Genomic DNA, 21,271 nt, shown 5'->3' on the forward strand with positions numbered 1-21,271 from the left:
CATTATACCACAATCTTTTATCTATTAGTGGCTAGATCATCAATCGATCAAAGAATGTTTGCCTCAACATGATAAGATCCTTGTAAATTCTTACATTACTTAAGAAAAAGGCTCATCTTTATATACAATTTCTGCCTTGCTATTTATAATTGAGGGGTTTACCTCAGAACTACCCTTACACCATCAGACATATTTTCAAATCTTAAAACATATATGAAAGAACCATAAAATGACTTAAATTTGTGATATATGAAATAAACATCTAATTTCTGGCCCATTGTTTATGAACTGTCATTTCTAATTCTATAAACAGTAAGGTGTAGAAATAAAATATTACATTTTATTAAATTTGAGGCTTACTGCAGTTTTTCTAGAAGTAGAGAAAAATAATTCAATTTGGTTAGGTCAAAAGTAAAGTGCAAAAACAGCAGGTGACAATTAAGGAAGTAGAGTTAAATGTCACAGAGTCAAAATACTTCCTTCTCAAATGGAAACTCCAATAGTTCTTCCCACAATAGGCATATAGAGAGAATTTTAAGAAAGTACAAATGTTTTTCTATCAATAGTCTCCCACACTGACTGGTTAGCTTCAATTGGTTAGGTCAAGATAGCTTCTATTCCCCTGGTTTTGGAGGATATACACTGCAAAATATTTCAAATGTTTTAAATGGCCAATGATATATTTAGCATAAAATGCATTGCAAAAAGGTACAAACTTATTGAGTAACAAAATAATACCTCAAAAAATGTTTGCTAAACATGATTATTTTTCAGTGTCTCATATTCTCAACATAGTACCTCCCATAATCAGTGATGGCACTTCCAGAAAACATTGCTTATTGAATTGAATACATGATATTTAAATTCCATTTGCATAGCTAAGTTTCGGATTACTTGGTTAATTGTCAGAAGGCTGAAATAGTGTTCAGTATATCAGAGTCTTCCAAAAATACTTCATTTTCAGTTATGTTTTTGTTTTTCCCTGTTGCAATCTTGGTAAGCATTATATATTTTAAGCCACTGTTTTCTACTTGTACCAAGATGACAGTGATAGCTTTCTTTTACTTTCACTGTAAGCATATTGAAATATGCTCATTTAAAAGTTAAAACTGTTCAGTGTTTCCCATGGATAAATAAAACTACTGCTTGTTATATCATGAATTTTGTTACGAAATGAGAACTATCACTTTTAGTATACTTTATAGCCCTTTTAAAAGAAGCATTTTTATAAGATGACAAAAGAAACTATTTGGACTAGTGAATGAAATGCTAAAATCGATCAATTAATGAGTACTTAATTTAGTGATGCCTAAACATATCTGGCGGAATGTTAGAGAATTTAACATGGGAGGACCTGTGCAAATGACTTTTTTAAAGCAATTGTTAGATATCACTGTAAGCAGAAAATAAAAGTATGTAGCATGCAATGTTGAATGTAACATTTTAAAATTGAAACTAACACTTAAATGAATTAGTCTATATTTATAATTTATCAACACTAGCTTTTGAACATCAGATGACATTATAGAACAATCTAACATTCTTTATTTGCAAACCTCAAATTATACTCACTTCCAGCAGTAATTCTTTAGAACTTAGAATTTGAGTATTTGGTTATTTTTGTAAACACAAGTTATGATTTTGTTAATATTTTAGTTTGTTAATATTTAGTTAATATTTATAGTTTCGGGGCCGGCGCTGTGGTGCAGCGGGTTAACGCCCTGGCCTGAAGCGCTGCCATCCCATATGGGTGCCGGTTCTAGTCCCCGCTGCTCCTCTTCCTATCCAGCTCCCTGCTATGGCCTGGGAGGGCAGTGGAGGATGGCCCAAGTCCTTGGGCCCTGCACTCATGTGGGAGACCCAGAGGAGGCTCCTGGCTCCTGGCTCCTGGCTTCGGATTGGCTCAGCTCTGGCCGTTGTGGCCATTTTTTTTTTAATTAAACTTTTATTTAATGAATATAAATTTCCAAAGTACAGCTTATGGGTTACAATGGCTTCCCCCTCCCAAAACTTTCCTCCCACCCACAACCCTCCCCCCTCCCGTTCCCTCTCCCCTTCCTATCACATCATGATTCATTTTCAATTCTCTTTATATACAAAAGATCAGTTTTGTATATATTAGGTAACGATTTCAACAGTTTTCCCCCATATAGCAACACAAAGTGAAAAAAAAATACTGTTGGAGTACTAGTTATAGCTTTAAATAAAAGTGTACAGCACATTAAAGACAGAGATCCTACATAATATTTTTTTAATTAATTAATTTTCTATGCCATTTCCAATTTAACACCAGGTTTTTTTTTTCATTTCCAATTATCTTTATATACAGAAGATCGATTCAGTATGTAATTAGTAAAGATCTCATCAGTTTGTACCCACGCAGAAACACAAAGTGTAAAAATACTGTTTCAGTACTAGTTATAGCATCACTGCACATTAGACAACACATTAAGGACAGATCCCACATGTGATGTAAGTACACAGTGACTTCTGTTGCTGACTTAACAATTTGACACTCCTGTTCATGGCGTCAGTAATCTCCCTAGGCTCTAGTCATGAGTTGCCAAGGCTAAGAAGCCTTTAGAGTTCGCTGACTTTGATCTTGTTCCGGTAGGGTCACAGTCAAAGTGGAAGTTCTCTCCTCCCTTCAGAGAAAGGTACCTCCTTCTTTGATGGCCCCGTTCTTTCCATTGGGATCTCACTAACAGAGATCTTTCATTTAGGTCTTCTTCTTTTTTTCTTTTCCATGGTATCTTGGCTTTCCATGCCTACAATACTCTCATGGGCTCTTCAGCCAGATCCGAATGCCTTAAGGGCTGATTCTGAGGCCAGAGTGTTGTTTAGGACATTTGTCATTCTATGAGTCTGCTGTGTATCCCACTTCCCATGTTGGATCTTTCTCTCCCTTTTTGATTCTATCAGTTAGTATTAGCAGACACTTGTCTTGTTTGTGTGATCCCTTTGATTTTTAGACCTATCTAAGCCATCGAATGTGAACTGAAATTGATCACTTGGACTAGTGAGATGGCATTGGTACATGCCACCTTGATGGGATTGTATTGGAATCCCCTGGCACATTTCTAACTCCATCATTTGGGGCAAGACTGATTGTGCATGTCCCAAATTGTGCATCTCCTCCCTCTCTTTTTCCACTCTGAAATTTAACAGGGATCACTTTTCAGTTAAAATTTAAACACCTAAGAGTAATTGTGTGTTATTTACAGAGTTCAACCACTAGTACTAGAACAACAACAACAACAACAAATACTAAAAAGGATAAAGTATTACATTGTACATCTAGAGTCAGGACAAAAGCTGATCAGGTCATTGTTTCTTATAGTGTCCATTTCACTTCAACAGGTTTCCCCTTTGGTGCTCAGTTGTCGCCGATCAGGGAAAACAAATGATATTTGTCTCTTTGGGACTGGCTTAATTCACTCAGCATGATGTTTTCCAGATCCCTCCATCTTGTTGCAAATGACTGGCTTTCATTGTTCCTTACTGCTGTATAGTATTCTATGGAGTACATGTCCCATAATTTCTTTATCCAGTCTACTGTTGATGGGCATTTGGGTTGGTTCCAGGTCTTAGCTATTGTGAATTGAGCTGCAATAAACATTAATGTGCAGATGGCTTTTTTATTAGCCAAATTAATTTCCTTTGGGTAAATTCCAAGGAGTGGGATGGCTGGGTTGTATGGTAGGGTTATGTTCAGGTTTCTGAGGAATCTCCAGACTGACTTCCATAGTGGCTTAACCAGTTTGCATTCCCACCAATAGTGGGTTAGTGTCCCTTTTTCCCCACATCCTCTCCAGCATCTATTGTTGGTAGATTTCTGGATGTGAGCCATTCTCACCGGGGTGAGGTGAAACCTCATTGTGGTTTTGATTTGCATTTCTCTGATTGCTAGTGATCTTGAACATTTTTTCATGTGTCTGTTGGCCATTTGGATTTCCTCTTTTGAAAAATGTCTATTGAGGTCCTTGGCCCATCTCTTAAGTGGGTTGTTTGTTTTGTTGTTGTGGATTTTCTTGATTTCTTTGTAGATTCTGGTTATCAATCCTTTATCTGTAGTATAGTTTGCGAATATTTTTTCCCATTCTGTCGGTTGCCTCTTCAATTTCCTGACTGTTTCTTTTGAAGTACAGAAACTTCTCAATTTGATGCAATCCCAAATGTTAATTTTGGTTTTGACTGCCTGTGCTCCTGGGGTCTTTTCCAAGAAGTCTTTGCCTGTACCTATATCTTGCAGGGTTTCTCCAATGCTCTCTAATAATTTGATGGTTTCGGGTCGTAGATTTAAGTCTTTAATCCACGTTGAGTGAATTTTTGTGTAAGGTGAAAGGTATGGGTCTTGCTTCAAGCTTCTGCACATGGAAATCCAATTTTCCCAGCACCATTTATTGAATAGACTGTCCTTATTCCAGGGATTAGTTTTGGATCTTTGATCAAATATAAGTTGGCTGTAGATGTTTGGATTGATTTCTGGTGTTTCTATTCTGTTCCATTGGTCTATCCATCTGTTTCTGTACCAGTACCATGCTGTTTTGATAACATTAGGCCGCGTTGCCTAATGGATAAGGCGTCTGATTCCGTTGTGGCCATTTGGGAGGTGAACCAGCAGATGGAAGACCTCTCTGCCTCTCCTCTCTGTGTAACTCTGCCTTTCAAATAAATAAATCTTTAAAAATATATATATTTAACTGCTGTATAGTATTCTATACAGCAGTCAAAAACAATGAAATCCGGTCATTTGCAACAAGATGGAGGGATCTGGAAAACATTATGCTGAGTGAATTAAGCCAGTCCCAAAGGGACAAATATCATATATTCTTTCTGATCGGAGACAACTAACTGAGCACCAAAGGGGAAACCTGTTGAAATGAAATGGACACCATGAGAAACAGTGACTTGATCGGCTCTTGTGCTGACTGCTGATGTACAATGTAATACTTCATCCATTTTAGTATTTTTTTCTCTGTTTTGTTCTAGTACTATTGGTTGAACTCTGTAATTAACACACAATTATTCTTAGGTGTTTAAATTTTAATTGAAAAGTGATCCCTGTTAAATATAAGAGTGGGCATAAGAGACGGAGGAGATGTACAATTTGGGACATGCTCAATTGGACTTGACCCAAATGGTGGAGTTAGAAATGTGCCAGGGGATTCCAATACAATCCCATCAGGGTGGCATGTACCAATGCCATCTCACCAGTCCAAATGATCAATTTCAGTTCACAATTGATCACACTGATAGATCTAAGAGTCAAAGGGATCACACAAACAAGACTAGTTTCTGCTAATATTAACTGATAGAATCAAAAATGGAGAGAAAGATCCATCATGGGAAGCAGGATACACAGCAGACTCATAGAATGGCAGATGTCCTAAACAACACTCTGGCCTCAGAATCAGCCCTTAAGGCATTCGGATCTGGCTGAAGAGCCCATGAGAGTATTGTAGGCATGGAAAGCCAGGACACTGTGGCAAAACAAAAAAAAAAAAAAAAGAAGAAGAAGAAGAAGAAGAAGACCTAAATGAAAGATCTCTGCGAGTGAGATCCCAGTGGAAAGAACGGGACCATCAAAAAAGGAGGTACCTTTCTCTGAAGGGAGGAGAGAACTTCCACTTTGACTATCACCCTGTCAGAATAAGGTTGAAGTCGGCAAACTCAAAAGGCTTCCATAGCCTTGGCAATTCATGACTAGAGCCTAGGGAGATTACTGATGCCATAAACAAGAGTGTCAAATTGTTAAGTCAACAACAGGAGTCACTGTGTACTTATGTCTCATGTGGGATCTGTCCTTAAATTATGGTCCAATGTGAAGTAATGCTATAACTAGTACTGAAACAGTATTTTACACTTTGTGTTTCTGTGTGGGTGAAAACTGATGAAATCTTTACTTAATATATACTAAATCTTCTGTATATAAAGATAATTGAAAATGGATCTTGATGTGAATGGAATGGGAGTGGGAGCGGGAGATGGGAGGGGTGTGAGTGGGAGAGAAATTATGGGGGGGGAGCCATTGTAATCCATAACTGTACGTTGGAAATTTATTTTTACTAAATAAAAAATTAAATATATATATATATATATATATAGTTTCATATTTAGAGATATTTGGCTATTCCTAGTTTAGGATCTAAGTTTCTTCTTGCTGGTTACCCATCCCTCTTCTCTTTCAGTGAATTTATTAGTTACTGTTTTCTGTTGTTTTATTGACAATACATCTGTGGGAAATGATACAAGCTTGTAGTCATGGTTTCTAAGTGACATCTTCTTTTTTTAAAAATGAAACTCTTAGAAGGCTGACAAACCAAAGCTTTGCAGGTGCTCATTTATATATGTATCTTTAAAAACCCTGCTTCCTTCTGATTACACATGGTGTATATTATAATCCAATATTTCAATACCACCTTTCTCTTGGCAGAAAGCTGGCTTGAGATTTAGAAATGAAGTCTCTTGTTTAAATATCCCAAAGATATTTCAAGGTTATGCCTGGCAGCTGGCTAATCGGGCTTTCCTGAGGTTGACTGCCCAAGATAAGAATAGTTTCATTGAAAGCCATAGTTTCATAACAAGCTAATTTGCATTGAGTTTTTTTGGAGTGAGGGCACATTGAAAGAAAACTCTACATAATGTTGCTTTTATTGATCCTTTTTTGATCTTTGCAAATACTCTTATTAAAACAGAATACATTTATCTAATTGTAAAATTAGTATCTATTCAGTAGGGTTTGGAAAATATTTTTCCTCACCACACAATTAGCTTTTTTATTTCTTTTTCTCACAGCACTTGAAATCTGATCTCTTAGGAAATTTCTAGCATACAGAAGAATATCATGAATTACAGTGTCTAGGCTATGCATTATAATTGCAATTATTTTACCATTTGTTCAACATCCCCACATCCTTCTCATCTCTGTTATCCTTTACCATTATTCTACTATCTGAATATATTCAATATTTTTTTCACTCCACATGTAAGTGAGATCATACGGTATTCTTTCCTTGTGAGGCCCATTTCACTTAGCATACTACCCTTCAGGTTCACAGGTCTCATCACAAATAGCAGGATACCCTTCTTATCCTAGGCTGAGTACTATCCCATGATAGCTATTCCTGCTCTGTTTTGGTTTTCATTTCTAGGTGTATCATTCTCCAGCATTTAACTTTCAGTCTCTGTGTATCTTTGTGAAGTGAGTTTCTTATAGGCAGCATATAATGCAATCTTGGTTTCTGTAGCCATTCAGCCAACCTAAATCATGGGTGGAGAATTTAATCCATTTATATTCCAGGTTTGTATTGATAGAACCAAGACCCGCCATTTTGTTGATTGGATATTGATTCTACCTGCTATGTTAGTGAATTTAGTGGTGTCATGTGTTTTTATGATGTTTGCCTCTAATGCAGGATGCCTTCAGAATTTCTTGTAGGGCCAGTCTGGTGGTGGTGAATTCTCTGTTTTTGCTTATCTGGAAATCATCCTATTTCTCCTTCACTTCTGAAGGATAGTTTTGTTGGATATAATACTCTTGATTGGAAGGTTTTTTTTTTTTTCTCCTTTTAAAGCCTTGAATACTTCATTCCACTCTATTCTGGCCTGTAGGGTTTCTGCTGAGAAGTTTGATATAATCTAATTGGTTTTCTTTATTATGCAGATTGAAACTTTTAATTTAGGGTTCTCTCCTTGTTCGTAACTATTTTTTTTGAAGATTTTTTATTTATTGATTGATAGTGTAACACACAGAGAGGAGAGGCAGAGAGAGAGCGAGCGATAGAGAGAGAGGTCTTCCATCCCCTGGTTCACTCCCCAATTAGCAGCAATGGCAAGAGCTGTGCTGATCTGAAGCCAGGAGCCAGGAGTTTCCTTCAGGTCTCCCATGCTGGTGCAGGGGCCCAAGGACTTGGGCCATCCTCCACTGCTTTCCCAGGCCATACCAGAGAGCTGGAATGGAAGTGGAGCAGCTGGGACAGGAACCAGTGCCCATATGGAATGCCGGCACTGCAGGAGGCTGCTTTACCTGCTACCCCACAGTGCTGACCTTGTCCTTAACTTTTTTTTTTACAGATTTATTTATTTGCTTGAAAATCAGAGTTACACACAGAGAGAAGGAGAGGAAGGGGGGGGTCTTCCATCCGCTAAATTCACTCCCCAGTTGGCCACAACAGCTTGAGCTGCGCCAATCTGAATCCAGGAGCCAGGAGCTTCTTTCAGGTCTCCCACATGGGTGCAGGAGCCCAAGGACTTGGGCCATCTTCTACTGCTTTCCCAGGCCATAGCAGAGAGCTGGACAGGAAGTGGAGCAGCCAAGACTCAAACCGGCACCTGTATAGGATGCCAACACAGCAGGCGGTGGCTTTACCCTCTACACCACAGTGCTGCCCTGTCCTTAACTTTTGACAATTTAACTACAATATGCCTTGGAGAAAATCTTTTTCTGTTGAGTCAGGTTGGAGTTCTTTGAGCTTTTTGTATCTGCATGTCCATGTCTCTTTCAATACCTGGGAAATTTTCAACTATTATTTCATTCAGTATGTTCTCAATGCCTTTTCCATTTTCTTCTATTTCAAGAATACCTGTGATATGAATATTTGGTCATTTAATGGTAACCTATATTTCACATAGACTTTCTTCATTCTTTTTAATCTTTTCTCTTTATTTTTGTCTCAGGTTTTTAAAGTATTGATAAGATGAAGTAGAAAAAATTATTTTCAATCCCTCTAGCACACGCACTTCACTAATATCTTGAAATATGTTGCCATGTCTTTCCCTAAAATTTATATTAAATTAAAAATAAATAACACACATTTCTCTTTTGGTATTGCTTTATAGGGCATTGATTTTTTTTAAAACAATTATCTTACTTATTTGAAAGGCAGAGTAACAATGACAGAGAAACAGATTTTCCCTTTGCTGGTTCACTCTCCAAATGTCCACAACAGCCGGGACTGTGCCAGACCTAAGTCAAGAGCCAGGAACCATATCAGGGCCTCCCAAGTGGGTGTCAGAGGCACATATCTTTACGCCATATTCTGCTGCTTCCCCAGATGCATTAACCAGGAGTTGGGTTGGACACCTGCAAACTGGTGCTCCAATATGGGATGCTTGTGAGCAGGCAGTGGCTTAACCTGCTGCACTACAACATGGGTCCCAGGGCATTTATTTTAATATAGTATCAAGAAAGCATCCAACAGCAACATTTTGAATGACTGTCAATTTTTTGTGCAATTATATACTCAAATATTCCTGAATTTTCTACATTTAGATTGGCCTAATGCCTTTTTTGTATGATAAACATTTTTGCATTATAAATAGTGTTTAAATTTTACATCAGATTTATGTAAATCTTCACTTAAATGTCTAATCATTTCTTTGGGTGGAATCCTTGAACGACAATTACTGCATAAATGAATATGATTGTTTTTAAGGTTTTGATAGACATTGCCAAACTATTTTTCATAAAATTGTAGCCAATTGCTACTCAAGCTAATAGGAATTTGGCCAAATCTTTGGTGTCTCTGTAACATTGATTATCCTTTTGTTCTTTGTTAATTTATAGTTAAAGGAATATAATTGAAATCCCATACCTTTATTAAATTTGCATTCTTTTATTACTACTGAATTTTTATTTTTATGTAAATTTAGGCCCTATCTTACGTATTAGAAAGAGGAAAATAGAGGTATTTGATCATTGAACAACATCAATTCCAGGATTGCCATTTATATCATGTCTTTGAGATAATACATCTTTGAATACACTAAGACAGCATTTTCCAAAAAGAATGAGAGTAAGATATTGACACAGTATGCTGTGATGCCTGGATTCTAATCTTATTCTGACTTTGAATCTTTATCACCGAACCACTGTGAGCTTTAATTCCCTCATTTAAAAATTATGGAATTTCGATACGGGCAAGATGGCGGAATAGGCAGGAAGCACACTTAGTCCGGGGGGAGAGAAAGTTTAATATAAGTGGAGATACTGCAGTGTCAAGGAAGAGTAGGGGATGAAACAGCAGAGGAAACTCTTCCGGAACTAGTGATTCACAGTGGACCTGCGTGGAGAGCGTGGGAGCCCAAGTTCGGGACACCAGCGGCAGACTCAACGCACCAGCGCTGGAACGCGAGGTGAGCCGAACCTCCATAGCCCGAGATACCAGCAGGCAAGCGGAAAGAGGAGGCTAGAGGGAACGAGGCTTGAAACTCCGTGGGGAAAAGTTCACCAGGCTAACTAGAAGAGAGAGAGAGAAAAAAAAAAAGGGACTGATACGGACACAAGTTTCTCTCTCTCCGCTCACCTCTCACAGGCGAGCAAGACAGAGCAGGCGCCATTTTGGACATACGTCATAAGCAGGGCGACCTCAGGTCTGCACCAGCCCTGAGCCTAGCAGAAAAACCTGACTCTGTGGGGAGGGGTGAAATAACAGGAGATTAGCATCTAACTTGGCAACCCAGTGGGAGACTGCAGGAGAATTGGAGCCCACACTGAGGGCAGCACAGATTCCCTGTGTGGTCCTTGGGAAAGAGCTTCGGATCTCTGGCTCCTGTGGGTATATCATTTGCCTGCTAACTACCTCCAATTACGTTCAGCTGTGCGGAATTACTTCCCTTTTAAATCAAAAAAAGAAAGAGAGATTTACCACACCTAACCTGGGAGTGTCATCCTTGACACACCCTCAACCCTGAGGAACCAAACACAGCTCTCAGTCCACACTCATCTCAAGCCTCTAAGGCTCCACTGAAAGCAGACAGTCCACTTAATATAGAGCCATAGTGTAACAAGAAAAAACACCACAGTGAAGAAACCAAATATCTCCAACATGCCAAACAACAAACGCAAAAACCAAGCTAACAAGAACAAGGAAGAAACTATGATGCCCCCAAATGAAAAAGACACCCCAATTCAAGATTATGAAGATGATGAGATCGAAGAAATGCAAGAAGCAGATCTCAAAAAATTGATAAGAACATTAAGAAGTTCTCAAAAACAAATTCTTGAACTACAGAAATCCTTCATGGACAAGATAGAAAATCTCTCTCGTGAAAGTGAAATATTAAGGAGGAATCAAAATGAAATGAAACAACTAGTGGAACAAGAAACTCTGATAGTGACTAGAAATCATAATGAAATGAAGAGTTCAATAGATCAAATGACAAACACATTAGAGAGCCTTAAAAACAGAATGGGCGAAGCAGAAGAGAGAATATCAGACTTAGAAGACAGAGAACAGGAAAGGAAACAGGCAAACCAAAGAAAAGAAGAAGAAATTAGAAATCTAAAAAATATTGTCAGGAATTTACAGGATACTATTAAAAAACCCAACATTCGGGTTCTAGGAGTTCCTGAAGGCATGGAGAGGGAGAAAGGATTACAAGGCATTTTCAGTGAGATACTAGCAGAAAATTTCCCAGGTTTGGAGAAGGACAGAGGCATCTTAGTACAGGAAGCTTATAGAACCCCTAGTAAACATGACCAAAAGAGATCCTCCCCACGACATGTTGTAATCAAACTCACCACAGTGAAACATAAAGAAAAGATCCTAAAAGGTGCAAGAGAGAAACGTCGGATCACTCTTAGAGGATCTCCAATTAGACTCACAGCAGACTTCTCATCAGAAACCCTACAAGCTAGAAGGGAATGGCGAGACATAGCCCAGGTACTAAGAGAGAAAAACTGCCAGCCCAGAATACTATATCCTGCAAAGCTCTCATTTGTGAATGAAGGTGAAATTAAGACTTTTCACAGCAAACAGAAACTGAAAGAATTTGTTGCCACTCATCCTGCCCTGCAAAAGATGCTTAAAGATGTGTTACACACAGAAACACAGAAACATGGTCACCAATATGAAAGAAGGTAAAGGAAGGAAACCTCACAGCAAAAGATCACAGGAAGCTCAATTTCTCTTTGACATAGAATTAAACTCTGATGTTCCTTTAAAGCAATGTGTTAAAGTAATCTATTATGTTCTCTTGATGTCTGCTAAATTCTAATTGTTCAAAAACAGCTGAATTTTTATTAAGAGCTATGGGTTATTTAAATATGTGCTTTTTTCAAAAATTTGAATATCTGCTGCTCATAAAACTAAAGCGTTGTTGGTTCTGTGTTTAGCTGTCCTCCTATAGGTTCCTATGGACTTTTTCCAGCCACTTTTATTGTATTCAGTACTTTGGGATGGCTCTGTAAACAGATGAAGCCAATAATGTATTAACAGTACCAACTGAGAGAAAGTATGGTTAACTGAGGTTACTAAAAAGAAAAAGCAATTCAAATCAATTGGCAATCTACAAAAAGAGTTAAAGATTTTAAAAGCTATTATTAAAATTGATGTATTGGTGTATTATGCTATAGTATATGTGTGTACATATTGTATGTCCACATGGGGAAATTTTATTAAGAGTTTTATTTTTAATGGCTTATAGATAAGATTGTCCATAAATTTAAGCTGCTAAAATCAATCAAAGATACATTTTAATTTGTGGGACCTGAATCTGTGTATCATATGTTTTAGACTTGTTGGTAGAAAGAAACTAAAAACATTTTAGATGGTTGTGCTTAAGTTTACTGGCTAAACAAACTACACCTTGTTAGATATTTAAGAGGTGTTTTCAAATACATGATTCTTAAAATTTATAGAAGGCATTGGACCTTCTGGTAAATGTTTTCTTAAGTTGTTATCTAATGGTTGAAACGGTTTGCTAAGTATTCATGTGATATTGCTATTGTCAGCAAGCGATCTAGGACTTGCTCCCTCATTTCTCTATTCTAAGCCCAACTTGTTCTTTCATTTCTCTATTCTCTTCAAGGTAGGAAACTAATTCTATTATGAAGGAATCTGTAGGATGCACAATTTAATCTTTAGACCTTATAAAAGAGATGGCTAACATTTTTCTGCAATAGCATAGCCAAAATAAGAACTCAAATAATAATCTCATAGCTAGATTCACTTCGCCATCAGCGAAGTATACAGTAAGTAGGAAAAAACCTCCCTTTCAGACCAAAGGGAAAGAAAGTTTTAAAGTGAGAATATAATTTTCCTCATGGGCATTGTCTACCTTAGAAAAACTACTACAGAACATGCCTGTGACTATAGACTTGTAGTTCAGGCCACCAAAGATTAGAGATGGGAAACGGGCACTCCCTTGACTTGCATCCTCTGGTCTGCTTTAACACAAACCAGGAGGAAAAGAAAGCTCGGCATCAGAAGCAATGGGTGGCAGGCCTATTAATGGCTGATCTGTACAGTGATCTGCCCTCAAGGAGACCCAACAGGCCAGTCCACTGCAGTGGCTTTCAATGTGGTAAGCCTGGGCTTCAGCAGAAGTCAGCTTGTGAAGAGCCCTGCCAGCTCTGCCAAGAGTTGGATCACTGGTAATGGACCTGCCCTGGAGTCGAAGGATGCCCAGGTCAGAGCCACAGATCTTATTGGCTCTAAGCTGAAAAGCCCTTCACTCAGCCCAACTTCCAAAGTGACCACTGCAGCTGAGGGGATGGTCAAGTAGGGTCAGCAACATTGCAGGCAGAACTGTAAATTTCTTGTTAGAGATGCCCCCTGCCTTTACCTGGCCAGCTCTCCTCCCAGGCCAGCCAAGTAATGAAAGTCAACAGAGTGCCTTCCCCTAGGAGGTTCACACCTCCCTTAGGATATACCCCATGTGAAGAGATAGATAGGTCTGGGCCTCTGAATTTACAAGGCCTAAAGCCCACCAGATTATTATCAAGCCCCTTCTATCAGGTTCTATTTGCCTCTCAATCAGAAAACTTAATTGTAGCTTAGACAGCACCTTTCTTAGCTCCTCTAATAATGACTCTGTCCTTTGTTCTAGGCCCTGTCTAGTGCACTTGGGCCTCATTCCTTTGTAATCATAACCTCTACTCTACCACCAATGGCTCTACTCCCAACATGTGTGTACTGATGGTCCTCTTCCCCACTTAATGCTGTATAATTGTTCAAACCTGGTAAATGCCACTCTTAGGATCATTGGTTACTATCCTCACTCTGTCTTTTATGACCTTGTCTAAATATGATCAGAGTCGGTGAACTTGGAAGGCTTCCATAGCCTTGGCAACTCATGACGACAGCCTAGGATGGTTACTGGCGCCATAAACTAGAGTGTCAATTTGTTGGGTCAACAACAGGAGCCACTGTGCACTTGCTCCTCATGTGGGATCTCTGTCCTTAATGTGCTGTACATTGTGATTTAATGCTATAACTAGTACTCAAACAGTATGTTTCACTTTGTGTTTCTATGTGGGTGCAAACTGTTGAAATCTTTATACTAAATTGATCTTCTGTATATAAAGAGAATTGAAAATGAATCTTGATGCAAATGGAAGGGGAGAGGGAGCGGGAGGGGGGAGGGTTGCGGGTGGGAGGGAAGTTATTGGGGGGGGGAAGCCATTGTAATCCATAAGCTGTACACTGGAAATTTATATTCATTAAATAAAAGTTAAAAAAAAAAATAAAAAAAAATAAAAAAAAAAACAAAGCCAAAAAAAAAAAAAAACAAAGCCAAAAAAAAAAAAATTATGGAATTTCACCAAATGGTTTATTTGTTCCATTTAAATAAGTCTCCAATGGCAAACACTCATCAAAATCAGTGTTATTGTTCATGAAGATACAGTAATCTAGCAATACTGAGTTTTCAACATTTTTGGAAATGACTTCTGAGGTAACTTTAAAGATTGAATTAGCAGTTATTAATTGTGGAAACAGGCATTTTGTACACTAGGGTTTTGTAACAATTGCTTTATTATAACCATGAGTTTTTATTTTGTGTGTTTAGCACTTCTCTCAGTTCATACATTGTTAATGCCATGTAATAATAAAAATGTACAAATCACATCATCATTTTATACTCCTCAAATACTTTAATACACAATACTGATACTCATACCATTGCTTTGTATTCATTTTTCTTATACTCATCAATTTCTACAGCTTTAGCTATTCTGTTTGTTCAGTTTCTTAATAAACATGTAGATGCTCATGGAGTACCAGGAATTGGGCTTGGAGCAATCATAAATGAGGATTACTCCAAAGTCATGTAATTTCTTTTGATTTCTAGTACAAGGTACAATCTATAATTATTTTTGACATAGATCATCTGCTGAATATCTATAACCTAATCACTTTGCAAATAATGTAACAAATGATGTGTGACCTTTCCTTCTAGCCAACTTCCTCTGACTTCCTGTTAGTAGTACTAGTAGTCTACTAAACTAGATTTTGTTTCAATTTAATAATAGAAACAATAACAATCACAATACTGCAACAATATTTTTTACTAAAGATTTCAGTTTTTAAAACATTATTGTATTTGAGATTCATAATACCATGGTGAGAGATTGAAACTCTGATTCTCATCTTAGAGATGGGTAAATAGAAGTAAAACATGTTGAAGATCTTTCTCTATAGGTACAAATACATAAGTACAGAATCCTTATGCTTCAGGCCCTCAGATTCCAAATTGCTCCTTCTTTCACTGCATCTCTCATCTAATAAGTTCCCATTAACTATATAAGTGAATTTTATCACTAGAATTTTATCAAACGATGAGACTCTCACAAAATGTTTGAAACAAAACGCGATGCTGAATACATCACTTACTTTGCTGGTTAACCAGTTTTTCTAAGAAGAGTGTTCCTAGATTTTAGGGAAAAGCTGGAGGGCAAAAGAGATAACACTCAGAGTTGAGTGTAGCTGATAATGACCTTTACATGGTCACTCACATGAGACTGTCATTAATTGGTTTGCATTCAGATTATGTTCACTGGGGTAAATCCACTACTGATTGGCTGATTTCAGAAAGGAGGGCTTGCCAGTGATGGGCTTGGGGGAACCATGATAATAACCACGGGGTCAGGTGAGGTTTAATTGACTAAATAGGCTTGAAACTTTGGCTTTTGGCTACTTGGTACCATGGCTACAGAACAATCCGTTTTATTTTTTGCTCCTCAGTTTATTTATCTTTACAACCTCAAGGTTTAGCGCAGAATTTTGTATGTACACATAAGGCATCTCCAAAGACAGTTGCATAAATTACTTGAAACATGAATAAAGACATTTTGTATCTAAGAAGTACTGTCATACGTGCCCGGTTTTGTTTTTTAAATTGTCCCCTAAGAGTCCTATTTTAGTTCAATAACATTTCCTACCAGTTTGTCTATCAATTCATTTCTGCACTTATTGATTTTACGTTGCTAAAATTTTGTTGGTATCGTATGTTTTTTTTTTAAAAAAAGATTTATTTATTTAATTGAAGGGCAGAGTCACAGAGAGACAGAAGGAGAGACAGAGATTTTAAACTTGCTGGTTCACTCCCAAGATGGCTGAAATAGTCAGGGCTGGGCCAGGCCAAAGCCAGGAGCCAGGAGCTTCTTCTGGATCTCCCACATAGGTGCAGGCACCCAAGCATCTGGGTCATCCTCCACTGCTTTCCCAGCCCTTCTCCCAGTTCATAAGATTTTTATGAAAGGCAGTGCTCATGTACAGAATATTGTTTAATACTTCTTTAAAGATACTTATAAAAAGTACCTTCTATTGGTTAGTGATTAAATTATAATAGGAGCAGAGTGTATGTATTGTATAACTTTGTGCTTTCAGCCTGATTTATATGTATAATAAGTATCTTTTAAAAAAATGAAAATAAAGCAACGAAATAATAGATGACATAGCTGTCTGCTTATGCATAAGTTTTTCTTTGAACCTTGTTACTCAAAATGTGATCATCAGGCCAGCAGCTTCTGTATCACCTGGTCACTTTTTTGAAATGCAGATCCCTAGGTTCCAGTCCTGACCCATGGAATCAAATTCTGTAGCTTTAAGAAATCCATAGGAGATTCAGATTTTTATTTAAAATTGAGAAATATGTAGAGTACTTTAGTATGTGTGGAAGCAGACCAAAGAGCTAAGTTAATTTTTTCCTCTCCCTAAGCCTTTTTTTTTTATAAGATTGTATTTATTTATTTGAGAAGTAGAGTTACAGACAGTGAGACAGAGAGAAAGGTCTTCCTTCTGCTGCTTCACTCCCCAAATGGCCGCAACGGCCAGAGCTGCGCTGATCTGAAGCCAGGAGCCAGGAGCCAGGAGCTTCTTCCAGGTCTCCCACGTGGGTGCAGGGTCTCAGGTGCATGGGCCATCTTCTGCTGCTTTCCCAGGCCACAGCAGAGAGCTGGATTGGAAGAAGAGCAGCCAAGACTGGAACTGGCACGCATATGGGATGCTGGCATTGCAGGTGGGGGATTAACCTACTGTGCCACAGTGCCGGCCGGCCCCTCCCTAAGCCTTTTAAAAAATACTTTACAAATAGTTGTTCTGATTAATCATGGCCCTGTGGCTTGCAAAGGAATTCACTATGTGACTTGTTCAACTTTCTTTTGTTTTTCTTTACTCTTTGCTTTTTTACCCATAAGTAGAAAACATGGATAGAATATACATATTTAAAACAGATCTTTAAGCAAACTATTTATTTTCATTTTATTTGAGACAGGGGTGGAGAGAGAGAGAGAGAGAGAGAGAGAGAGAGAATGAATGAATCTTCATCATTCCCCAAATGCCTGCAATAGGCAGAGCTAAACCAAGCAGAAGCCAAGAGCCTGGTACTCAGTCTGAGACTCCCACATGGGTGGCAGGGACCCAAGTACTTAGGCCATAATCTCCTGTCTTCCAGAGAGTGCATTTGCAAGAAACTGAATCAGAAGAGAAATTAGGTCTTGAACTAGGCACTCTGATATGGCATGTAGATGTTGCAAACGCCATTGTAACTGTTGTGCCAAATGCCAACCCTTAAAATCAATCTTTTAATTCTTATTAAACTAATACCAATTTATGGCAAAGAAAGTGTATTGTCACGCTGCCCAAGTTTGCCTTGGCCTCCGTTTCAATATTTATTTTACTCTTTTTCATTTTTTTTGAATTAACTGAGTTTTTAAATTGACAAAAATGTATATATTTATCATGGAAAATACGATGTTCTAAAGTATGTATACATTGTTTAATGGATAAGCCAAGATAATTAGCAAATACAATATCTTGTATAATTATTTTTTATTGTAAAACACTTAAAATCTATTTGCTTGGCAATTATTAAAAGCAAAATAATTCGTTAACTAAGTCAGGCAATAGATATCTTGGATTTATTCTTCCTACATGACTGAAATTTTGTGTCCTATGATCACCATCTTTGCAATCCCATCTCTGTTCCCAGCCCCTGGTAATCTCCATTCTACACCCTCTTCTATTAGTTCAACTTTTTAAATTCAAAATATAAGTGTAATCATATGGTATGTCTCTGTGCAAGACTTTTACAAATGTCTAAAGTCTAAGAAGGGAAGTGACATCCTATTTAACAGATGCACTATAATGTAAACAAATATTTTTGATATACTTAAGGAATATTACAAATCATTATCCATATGGTATATTGCTGTTTTATTTTATTTTTATTGTGGAAATACATGGCCCATTTCACACAGGCATATTAGCTCTTTATGTACTTAAACCAGCAAAGAACTCAATTAGGAGGCTTAAGATTTCTTTACTGGGAGCCAAGGCATTAAACCTTTTTGTATAATTGTTTAAGTACCATTGCGCCATTTTAATTGACATGTTACTATAACTTTTCATGGAAACGGAAATGCAATTTTGTATTTTTGTGTCTTATCTAATGAAAGCCACTCTCTTAGATGGGCTTCTTTGGCAATTTGACTTAGGAAAATGTATTATGGAATGAAGTTTTTATGTGAACAAGGAAAAGAAATTAACTTTAGTGCTCATCTCATTGGCCTGCCAAATTGGAAGGACATCTTCGGCCTGATTATCATGTTCTAATTAGTCTCTAGAGGACATTCATGGACAATCGAGTGCTCATTAATCCATCTTCTTCCTGTAATATTGATTTGTTCATTACCCTTTCAAAGTCTCAAATACAGAAACCAAAAATTGATGTGTGGTGTTAATGTGCTTACAGATGTTGCCACCACTTATCCAGATAAGAAGTCCATCTTAATGTATATCACATCACTCTTCCAAGTTTTGCCTCAACAAGTCAGCATTGAAGCCATCCAGGAAGTGGAACTGTTGCCAAGGCCATCAAAAGTGACTAGAGAAGAACATTTCCAATTACATCATCAAATGCACTATTCTCAACAGGTAAAGTATCTAAAGGACAACAAATATCAATAATGTTTTCTAGTTTATATGTATTTTAAGAATCACTGGTGCATACATCTTCATACAAATATTATATATATATATATGTATTTACATACATAGAATAATGTGCAGGTAAACAGAGGGAGAAAAAAAGAGAGACACATTAAAAATCTTGTAAAATTTATCTGATAGGAACTACAGTATTCTTCTCAATACATATTGTTAAAATATTCTGTTGATATGCCCTATAATAAAGGAGCATAGAACATAGAATATTTTGTGTTTCCAGTCTGTAAAATGAAATATATACATTAATTTTAAAACTCCCCATGCACAAAAGCAGAGCAAAAAGCCAGAGCAAGAACAAATGCATAAACCTTAAGTTTGGTGACAGTCTGTTGATGTATTAACAAATTTTGATTATTCAAAATTATGTTTTTGAAAAGCTGAAAGTTTTAAAATAGTTCAAATATAAATGAAGTAGAGAATATCTCCGATAAAACTCTTTGTGATGTCATTGTTTAGGATCCAATGGGATTCTTCCATGACATAGGCTTGTTCTTGTTCTCAATAGTGAGTATTTTGGGTGTTTTCTTGTCCTTTCTCAGACACAAACAATAATGAAAAAGCCCTTAGCAAAATTTCTGCTAAGGGTGTGGAAAGCTGTTAGGCCTAATTTTCTCACTCTACTGAGCTAGTTCTATTTTTAGCTTCTGAAAGCCTCAGTCCTTTCCAGGGTATTGACCTGATGAATTCTGGCTTTGTTTACTTTGGGTTCAGCGAAAATTGCTTTTCGATGCCTGTTGTTGGCAGACTGAAGAGGGCCATTCCTTTTAAGGGCTGGAGGTGTGTCAGCATGGTTAAATCCCACCCTCACATCCTCTCAGATTGCCTTCTGCCCCACGTGACATTGAACACCACAATTCTTGGAATGTTCAGGTTTCTAGTGTCACTTACATGTGTTTGGGAGTAAATGTTTCATTTCACCTTTACAGTTTAATGCTCTGTTTTCTAGTGTGTTGGAAAGTAGTCCTCTGGGGTTACTTACCATGTCTCCTTGCACTCTCTGTCCTACCCCCGCCCCCGAAACCCTTCTCTGCAGATCACAGTCAGTCTAGCGCAGGGCTATGAGCGAACTTCCTCTCCTAAGCCTCGCTTCAAGAGCTATGCCTACACACAGGCTGCGTATGTCTCCACCTCTGACCCCATACGGAGCCCATTTCCTCCGCAGGTCTGTCAACATTTACTCTCTTCTACAAACCAGAGAACTTCTTTCAAGATAATCTAACATTGCTTTTGCTTGTTTGAATTTTTCAGTACCTTTTTTCCCTTCATTAAGAGCTGTTTTGTTTTTCCCAGTTTTATTAAATTCTCTCATTGATACTGCTCTACTATTCTGACTTCTCTAGGTTTAATATATGTTGAATTTTCAAGGATGAGATTCATATAACAGTGGTTTGTACTTTGATTATACAGTCAAAATGTTCTCTTTTACAAAGGTGACCAATGGTAGAGGGACAGGAAGGGAAGTAGGCTTGTCCTCTTAGAACTATACCCGTGAAATACATGAAATCCGTTTTCTTTCTACTAATAAACATTTTAAAAATATACAACTCACTAAAATACATGTGTAATGTGAAATCATGGGCAAATATATGAAAATTACTAACTACACTATTTGGGGAGAATTTTCTAGATCTAATATAAAATAAAATAATAATCTATGTAGATACCTTTATTGTATTTGCAGCCTATAAAATGTATTTTATTATATTAAGAAAAATATAGCAACAAGCTTCTACATAATAGTTCCCTTAATTTAGCTAATTTAAATTTGTGTATTAGATGATCTATTATAAGACAAATTCATACCAAAATCAGATCAGATTCTATATACTATTTAGTATTTTCTGTTTGAGAAATCTTCTCAGTATAGTTTTCTACCCTCAGTAATACTGAAGGAAACCTAAAAATACAGCAAATTATGTTAGGGCATAGAAATGGAATATGCTAGAATTGCTAATTTATAAGAATTCCTTTTTAAGAGAAAGCTTGATTTATTGAGCTCAGTGGAGCAATTTGAAAATTCTGTAGTTTTTATGAAAACT

At 37.3% G+C, this 21,271-nt stretch overlaps 1 protein-coding gene across 9 annotated transcripts in view; it reads left to right on the forward strand.

Moving 5' to 3' along the window:
• DMD (dystrophin) overlaps positions 1-21,271 on the forward strand; it is a 2,142,101-nt gene that overhangs the window by 493,327 nt on the left and 1,627,503 nt on the right. For 8 of the 9 annotated variants that reach the window (XM_062183372.1, XM_062183374.1, XM_062183379.1 and 5 more), the window contains one exon: positions 18,979-19,160. In XM_062183372.1, the coding sequence (XP_062039356.1) occupies positions 18,979-19,160 (182 nt within the window). Of the gene's footprint in view, positions 1-18,978; positions 19,161-20,265; positions 20,395-21,271 lie in introns of all 9 variants that reach the window. The other variant, XM_062183384.1, reaches the window with a different exon arrangement.

Source organism: Lepus europaeus, chromosome X, assembly GCF_033115175.1.
Source record: "Lepus europaeus isolate LE1 chromosome X, mLepTim1.pri, whole genome shotgun sequence".
NCBI lineage: Eukaryota > Metazoa > Chordata > Mammalia > Lagomorpha > Leporidae > Lepus > Lepus europaeus.